General features: G+C 42.0%; 1 protein-coding gene across 1 annotated transcript in view; it reads left to right on the forward strand.

The window, feature by feature from the left end:
• Positions 1 to 4,270: 4,270 nt before the first annotated feature.
• dusp10 (dual specificity phosphatase 10) overlaps positions 4,271 to 9,102 on the forward strand; it is a 17,866-nt gene continuing 13,034 nt past the window's right edge. The window contains exons 1-2 of the mRNA XM_037685557.1: positions 4,271 to 4,315; positions 6,059 to 6,888. Coding sequence (XP_037541485.1) covers positions 6,105 to 6,888 — 784 coding nt within the window. The 5' untranslated portion in view covers positions 4,271 to 4,315; positions 6,059 to 6,104. The remainder of the gene's footprint in view (positions 4,316 to 6,058; positions 6,889 to 9,102) is intronic.

Raw genomic sequence — 9,102 nt, forward strand, 5'->3', positions numbered from 1 at the left:
CATATATGTACTCTCTGAGACAAGATCAATTTAACTGCCCTAATTGTTTTATTTTATTTTATGAATTTTGGTGTTTGGTATTCTTTTATTTTTTACTGTTTATTGTTTTGTGTGCGTCACTTTGGGTCAAACAGCAGCTGTTTTTAAATGTGCTTTATGAAAATGGATCTTTAGCTGAAAATATATTTCCATTTCTATTTTTATTTCCTCTGCAAACTCATAAGCTCCCTATTATGAGGAACAAGTTGTAAAGTTAAACATTTAGGCTGATGAAACCTGCCTCACAGGCTGAACGGGGGGGAGTTACGCAGACGCTCAGGCCAGCTGCTTTAATTATCAGCAGAGCTCTCAAATTAAGTTCCTGTTTCTCAGTTAACTTCTCAGTTTTCTACTCATTATATTTTATTCACAACTGTGATTTTCAGCGTATTTTTATAGTGATACAGCAGGTTAGGGTTTCTTTCTGCCACAAACCACTTTATTCTTAATATTTGTTTACAATTATGCCTCTTTTTGACTGGATGAGTGCATGGAGTCATTGTCATATTACAAACAGAAGTTGACTGAGGTCGCACACCTCCACGATGACACAGTGCAAAGCAAAACTCAAATAAAAGTTACATGCATGTAAGGATTTGCATTATTTTTATCTGAGCTCAGAGTGCCAGAGAATAAAAAAATAAAAAAACATGGACTTCTGAGTGTCTTCTGCTTGTTCTCTCACCCTTTAACACACTGTGAAACAAAGGTCACTTGGAATCAGCTGTGTCCATTTATAAATAACTGCACAGAGACCTAATAATAGAAGTGTAACACATGCCCCGTGTTGTTTCAGGTTGCCTGCGAGGATAAATGGAGTGCTGGGATTATATTTGGGCTTTGCAGCCAGCGAGGTCCTTTCACCACAACATTGATCTTGTTATTGGGGCTGTGCTGTTATCCAATTTGGCACTTTGCTAAACAGTCCTGCTGCTTAATGCACCTACTTATTAGTATTTCCTCCTCATTTTACATACAGCTCACTTGTCAGAATCAGAATTAGCTTTATTGTCATTGCACAGAAGCACAACGAAATTACATTTCAGACAACCATCCAAAGAAAACAAACATGGGTAGACGGAAATGCCTGAGGCTGCAGCCTCATGGGAAGCACTGCCCTTTTCGTTTAGATAAGGAAAAGGGAAAAACATGAGTAAAGAGTGGGTAAAAATATATATCTCACACTTACAAAAAACCTGAACACAAGAAAAAACAATATACTGGTGACAAAGACATATGCATGTGGAGTGGGTGAGGGTCGGGGTCCCAGCACAGGCCACCCAAGTGAGTGACACACCTGGTGCATTCGGATCTACCTAGGTTGCTGTGTGTGTGTGTGTGTGTGTGTGGGGGGGGGGGGGGGGGAGGGGGGCCAGCAAAGGCAGTAAATTTGAGGGGAAGTAGTCTGTGAACACTGTCCAGATATCCCCCACCCCCCTCCAGCCATAGTCCTGATAAGTGATGGTGCAGTCTTTTTCAGTGGGCTCGGCACAGCTCTGACACAGTCCATGTCCTTGGGGGTGGGGGGGCAGATTCAGGTAGCAACATTTGTTTTGGGTCAGGCCAAGTTCTGTTAATTTCTGTCTGTCTTTTACTGTCTCACTAGTACATTTCAATGGCGGCTCCAAACATCCAAATTGGTCACATACGCCGAGTCAAGCTTACAACTTCTCCAAGAGTTATTCCTTCCCGCCAGCGAGATTCAGGAGCTGCAAGTAGCCTGCCATTCTCAGCAGGAATCGTGTCCAGCTTACAGCTCAGCTCGCACAGCATTTGAGTCTGAGTGTTGACGGCACAGCACATTCCTTCATACATGCCAGGCAGCTTTACAATGGCCAGAACAGTTGCCGACGTTTTCCGAATTTGTCGATATACCATATAAACACCAACTCCAAAAAGCAGAAATCCTGTTACCATAAATCCAATTATGTACACATCTTCAGCATCCTCGACTGACAAAATGGACAGACACACGATCTTCCACTTCCCCCAGGAGTCCATTGTGTATCCAGCTGCCAGTGTCCCGTCGGGGCAGGAGGGCTCTCCTTTGCCCTGTCTTCTCATTGAGAAAATTGTGTCGTCTTACTTTAGTTTTGCTTCTTCATGATTACTGCTACACACCAAGGGTATCATCATTTCTACTGTCAGGAGAGAGATTGTCTACTCAGGAAAAAGAAACCTTGATTTTTTTATCTTAACAAAAACAAACCTGCTCTTTGTCATAAAAGTGTGAGTCAAATGTCCCCACCCGCATCTAAAAAAGATGATTATATGATGACATACTGCATAACATCAGCTCAGCTGGCACAGTGCTTTTTAAAGTATATTATCTTTATTATTAACAACTGGAAATTGTTTTTTAAAATTTATTTTATTTTGATGGAACAATACAAAGAACATGTGCTGTCGAACAGAAAAGACCAACAAAACTATGCTGATAAAAATATAACCAAAGACAATAAAGCAAAGGCTAATTTAAGCTCTACTGCAATATTAGAGAATTCTTAAGCTTGTCTTTCATACAAGCAAATTGGAGTTGCAAATAAAAAATAATAAGGCTCTTGGAAAATACAGGCTTGCATTAGGGCCAAATCCTCATCTTGATTTTTTTTAGGAGAGTAATCTGGATCTGCACCATATTTATTTTGATGTCTTCGTTTGCCAACGCTCCATCTTCAAAATGTTTGAGCCAATTTAGTTTGCACGAGTTTCACAAAGAAATGCACAACAGTGACTACACACACTATGCAATACAGCTTTTTTATATATTTAATCGACTGTTCACTAATTAAACACCAACAATGAGGCTCTTAACGTCAAATACAGCTAATCTACTTATAACACCCGTTATCGGGACACAGAAATCTCAACAAGTCTAACCAAGCTCATTAAACAAACATTCAGTGGAGTTGTTGAACAACTGTGGACTTTTAGTACACAGAATATTCGAAAAATTCAAAAAAGGTCAAAGAATTGAATGCATGTGTTGAAATCCCTCTGCATGAGTCAAGCAAATGTTTGAACAAAGTGTCCAAACAAAACACAGATGACATTTTGTTCTCTTTGCCATAAATATACAGTAAGTGTACTGATTTCGAAAAAAAAAAATCTCACACAATCTTACAGTAGAGATTACAGCATTACAGTAGCCATTCTTGTGTTTGCTGTTAATTAGCTGTGACGTCACCTTAAATCCAAAAGTTAATCAGATGTTGATCAATGTCAATTCTTTACGTCCTTAAAGTTTCATTAAAATGTGCCTTATAGTTTATGAGCTATTTTGCTAACAGTCAGGAAAACTACACACTGACACACACAATTACATAACAAAATGAAAATTTTAAAGACTAGTTTTATTATGTTAAAACTTTTGCTTAGTTTATTATTTTTTAAATATGTAAAAAAAAAATACAGCATGAAGCATAATGTCAAAACTTTTTTTTTTCATATCAAAAAACCTAACATAACAAAAACATCAACAATAATTAAATAATTCAGATTCAGAGATTTATTTGTCATTCACACCTCATGTGGTACATGTGGTGGAACGAGATTATGCACACAAGGTCCCAGTTACATCCAACAATAAAATGTAAAAGAAAAACAGTAATAAGATCTAATAATACTATTATATCATATAATATAATAATATATCATACAAAGTATAATATATATCAATAATATATTGTATTTGAAATATTAATGTTTATCCAGTATTTAAAATACTATAAAAGACTTTAGCTGTCATTAGTATGATTTTAAGTCCGAGTTAAGTGTTGTAAAAAAAAAAAACTAGTTTAAATTGCTTTTAGTCTTAAATATATCACACGGTGAGACTCCATCTTTTAAAAAAGAGTTTACGAGCTGCACCTGAATGCGCCTCGTCTTCTTCTTAGAGCTTCCTGGAGAGTCTTTCTATTGGCTGCCAGTGACATCATCCCTCCTCGTGTTCTTGAGTGTGCTCCTCCCCCTCCCCCCTCCCTTCGCGGCATATGCGGGCTCCTCCCACCTCGGGGGCGGGGCCTGGCTGTTGGCGATGGAACACGTTTAATATTAATGAAGCCGCGCATTGGCTCAGAGTCGCGTCAATTCCGCTGCGCGACTTCTGTAGGCTGCTCGGCTTCTTTCAGTATTATTTCTGAGGGGGGGCGAGCTGGGTAAAAGTACGAAAAAATGTTGCCGAGCCACAACACTGGGACGGACTGAATGGAGGCAACGCTGTCAGCTGTCAGGGGGAGATAACAAATCCGTCTACAGTGAGGAGCGACACTCACCGGTAAGCGCTAATATTTAGACAAGTTGTCCGACAAGTTGCTGTGAAAAAGCGCACCCGAAGGACTGGACGCGTTTATAAATAATGAAGGGATAAAATGCCGCAACCATGTTGCGTGTTTTTTATTATTTCTCTGTGTTTTATTGCGACAAAGTTCAAACCCCTGCCTCCTCAGACCCACGGCCTGTGTTTATTATCATATTCTGTGACATACTGGTGTGAAACTGGATTTCCTTCAGTCCGCAGCTCATCTGGAGCACATCACATTCTCGGCACGTCCCCATGCCGGTTTCCTCAATGAATTTGGCCATGAATGATGTTTTGTGCTGAAGCTGCTGACAGGATGGCAGCCAGGCCGGGACGGATCTGTATTCTCATGTGACATTAAAAAAAAGGACAAAATCCTTCTGGTTATAAGGAGCTTCCATCTGTTTGTTCTGTGTGTGAGACTAAACTGAGGCGGGGCGTTTTAATGCAGTATTTTCTGCTTTTCCCACCTTCACCTCTTCTAAACAATTTAAATCAGAGTTGATGTGAAACAGTCAGCATCACTCCCAGACAAACGATCTGGATACTGGAGAAACAGCATCCTCTGTTAAATCCAATGTGCTGAAGAAGCTGAAAATGAGTTGTTGACACTAAAAGGAGCAGAACAGTAGCTAAAAGCTGCAAGAAGCATCAAGGCTAAAGCTAAAGGCAGCAAAAAAAAGCTAAAAGGAACAGAGCACAAGCTAAACTGTAAGGAGTAAAATGCTAGCTAAAAGTAGCAAAATGCCAAAAGGAGCAAAACATGAATAAAAGCTACAAGTAGCAAAATGGTGATTTAAAACGTGAAAGGAATAAAACATAAGGCAAAATATGAAAGCCGCAAAATGCTAGCTAAAAGATAAAAAATATTAGGTAAAAGCAATAATAATAAAATAATAAAATGCTATGTGTTGTCATTATTGTATGTTCCCATACAATGGCAAAATTAGCTCTCTGCATTTAACCCATCACACCCAGGTGGAGCAGTGGGCAGCTATAGGCGCCCCGGGGGGCAGTTAGGCATTGGGTGTCTTGCTCAGAGAGACCACGACATGATGGCTGGGGGGTCGAGCCTGGGGCTTTTGGGTCCCAGGTCGGCTGCCGTGCCTCTACCCCATCTCGGCCTCCAGTGACAAATTGCAAGGTAAAAGCCTAAAGTAGCAGAGGGCTAGCCAAAAAAAAAAAGCTAAAAGTAGCTTAAAGTGCAATTAACAAAATAGCTAGCTATAAGTAGGCTAGCTAACGGCTAGACAGCATGTAAAAGTTGCAGAGTAGCTATAAGCTTCAAGTAGAAGACATAAACCTGTATGCTAAGGTAGATTGAAAAGAAAAATGGTTTTGAAGAAATTTAAGCGCTTTTGAATGTATTTTTTATGAACATTATATTTGTTAAGAAAAAAAGTTCAATATTTAAAAAATCACAGCACCCATAATCTTAACAAGCTGAAGGAATGGCTGATATATATAATCCCCCATTTAATGAGATCCAGGACACACTCGGGTGATTTCACAGTTTATTATTAGTGGCCGTGTCTTAAATTTTCTCACCGCCCACAGGTGCAGCCCAGCAGGTGTTGACAGTGCTAATATTTGACTTCAGCAGTCTATAGTTTGCCTGTTGATCCAACACACACGAGGTCGGCCTGTGTGAGCTCTCTGGCAGGGCAGATGGTTCTGCTTCGGCTGTTTTCATGTTTTTGTTGATCTCCGTCTCCACAGAGCGGCTTGTTGACTTCTCCATATACGTCCAGCCCTCGGCCTCCCCATGCCTCCATCTCCCCTTGACGACAGAATTGTGGTGGCGCTGCCAAGGCCGATCCGACCTCAGGAACTCCAACTGCGCCTGGACACCAGCTACCTGGACTCCATCACCAGCAGCAGCAGCAGCAGCACCGTCATCAGCACCACCGTGGTGAAGATCCGGGCGACGGCCAATCTTGTAACGTATATGCCCTCATCCAAGGGCTCCACGCGCTCGTTGTCGTGTGGATGCAGCAGTGCCAGCTGCTGCTCTGTGACTACCTATGAGAAGGACAGCCAGAGCCTCAGCCACAGCCAGGTGAGCGCCAGCAGCCCCAACCTCAGCTATGCCGGGCCTCCCGCCGCTATGGTCAGCAACCATGAAGCGCTCAGTGCCCCCAGCCTCACCCCGGGCACACCAAAGGTCCTGTCCACCCTAAGGGTCATCCACCCCCATGAGCTGGCCAAGCGGATGAGCTGCTGCCCGTTGGGGCACCCCGTGGGGCCTGTGCCGGTCATCATCGACTGCAGGCCCTTCATGGAGTACAACAAGAGCCACATCCGCGAGGCCGTGCACATCAACTGCTCCGACAAGATCAGCCGGCGGCGGCTACAGCAAGGCAAGATCACTGTGCTGGACCTCATCTCCTGCCGTGAGGGGAAGGACTCCTTCAAGGGCATTTTTTCCAAAGACATTGTGGTTTACGACGAGAACACCACAGATCCGAGCCGGCTGACGTCCTCGCAGCCTCTGCATGTGGTCCTGGAGTCCCTGAGGAGGGAGGGCAAGGACCCCATGATCCTTAAAGGTAACAGTTGGAAGCTTTTCTGTATGAAAACGGATGTAAACACATTTTAATTGTATCTGATGGGGGTTTCTTATTGGCAGCAGCGTGACACGAAGGATCTCATTACAAAGCCAAGAAGACCGGTCGAATAAATCTGTTTAATCCAAAACAAAGTCCACACAATCATTTGCTCCAATTGATGGTTAATGTGTCGTCAAGTTTAAAACTTGTAAGCAAATTTTGTGCCCATTTGTTAACTTCCACGTGCATTTGTTTACCTCCAGAAACAGCTGGAGTGACTGAAAATAGGTCACGTCCATGGAAGAGCTGTTTGGATTCGAGAAGTCTGAGCATTTTGACGTGACGGCATCTATTTACGCTCATTTGCAGATTAAAGTGCTTTGTTTACATTGAGCGCGCACCTGCATTTCAGGGTTGCATATATTTGTTTTATCTGGAAAGTGAACTCTTTCAAGCTGCATCATTTAACAGGGTTCAGGACGACGTTTTTTTTTTATGATTTACGCAATTTTTTTTTACATCGAGCACCGTTAAAGGTTGAAGCTTTGCGGCGTCATAAATGGGCACGTGTGAAATTTAAATTTAAACTTTAGAGTTGATGTTTTTCTTTTTTATCACCATATTGGTTGTTGTTTCATCTGAGCTCTGCACTGAAACCGTTCCGAACAACAGAATTTGTTTCCTTTGTTTACACGTCACATTTCTGAACATATGGCCACCGTCCTCCTGTACGACGCGCGTGAAACGTTCTGCAGGGTGAGAAGCAGCTGTTGGTAAATAACGCAGTCTCGGGTCTCTGCCATGTTTTTTGTCTTTGGCGTTTGAAGCTGGAGCGGCGTGTTGTGTTCGGGGCTTGGTTGGATCAGAGCACCTTGATCCCCCTCTTCTTCTCTTTTTCTTTTTTCCCGCCTCCCTCGGTCCTTCTGCGGGCTTTGATGAGCGAGCCCTCTCTCAAGTTTCTCATCCAGCCCCGCTGTTTGTCTGAAGCTCGCCTCTGGGGGGTGGGGGGTGGGGGTGGGGACTCACTCCTTCTTCATCTGGTTTTATGTTGTGAAGAAAGAAGTTGTTCACTCTGCTGAATATTTTGTGAACCGCTGAACAAATTCTAATGAAACTTTCAGAAAAAAAATAAATCATTGAATATACAGTAGTCCCTCGATTATCACGGGGTTACGTTCCAGACACACCCGCCATCTGTGAAAAACCGCAACGTCGGAACGCTTTATTTATTTTATAGTTTTATATATTTTAAGGCTTTATAAACCTTTCCCACACTCTTTCAATGTTCTAAACTCTTAAACCTATGTCATTTTAACATGTACTGCAAAATTTTACTCACCAGCTCTGCAGACCAGCAGCTCGGTTCTGGTTCTGCAGACCTACCCTGCAGCGACAAAGCCCACCGCACCGTCCAGGTTGATGTGCACGTGGATAATTGAGCTTCAAGATTATTTGCGACTTTCCTGCCAGTTCTTTGCGCTTCATAGATAGCAGAGATTTACGTTGCAAAACTTTCCTTCCATTTCGGCAGAAAGCAGCATCCGGAAGCACTGTTGGCTTCTGGGTAGTGTAGTTCTTTTTTGACTGACTTGTTGAATGAAAACTACAAAATGGCGACGCCTGTCCGAAGTTGTTTTTTTTTTTGTTAACGTTTTATCCCATAATGTCCCAATCACATGAGTAATATTAAAGTTGACAATCATTGAAAAAACGCAAAAGAACGAGTGCGCGAACGTTGAACCACGAAGTAGCGAGGGACTACTGTACTTCAACAAGCGATTTACCTTTCGGACTCGGTCTAGTTCAAGATCCACAGCCAACTGACCCTAAAACACAAATATGGCCATCACTCAAACAGTGTTACAAATATTTAGTTAAAACATGGCGTGGTAGTAGCTGAGAGTCATCCACAATACATACTGTACGTTTAACATTGCAGGATGGTTATTGGAGTTGCTCTTGTTTGTCTGTTAGCAAAATACGTCATGAACCACTATCTATATCCATCCATCCATCCATCCATCCATCCATCCATCCATCCATCCATCCATCCATTAAATCTGATTGATGAAAATTCAATTCATTGGTCAACAAAAGATGATCTTAGTGTAAAACTCTGTCATTAAAACACTGGACAATGAGCATCCCTTCAAAAAATGCTCCATTTTTAATTAAATATTATTTAAAACAAATGAAATAATTTGATATTTTAGC

Source organism: Nematolebias whitei, chromosome 12 (genome assembly GCF_014905685.2).
Source record: "Nematolebias whitei isolate Nwh7 chromosome 12, NemWhi1, whole genome shotgun sequence".
NCBI lineage: Eukaryota > Metazoa > Chordata > Actinopteri > Cyprinodontiformes > Rivulidae > Nematolebias > Nematolebias whitei.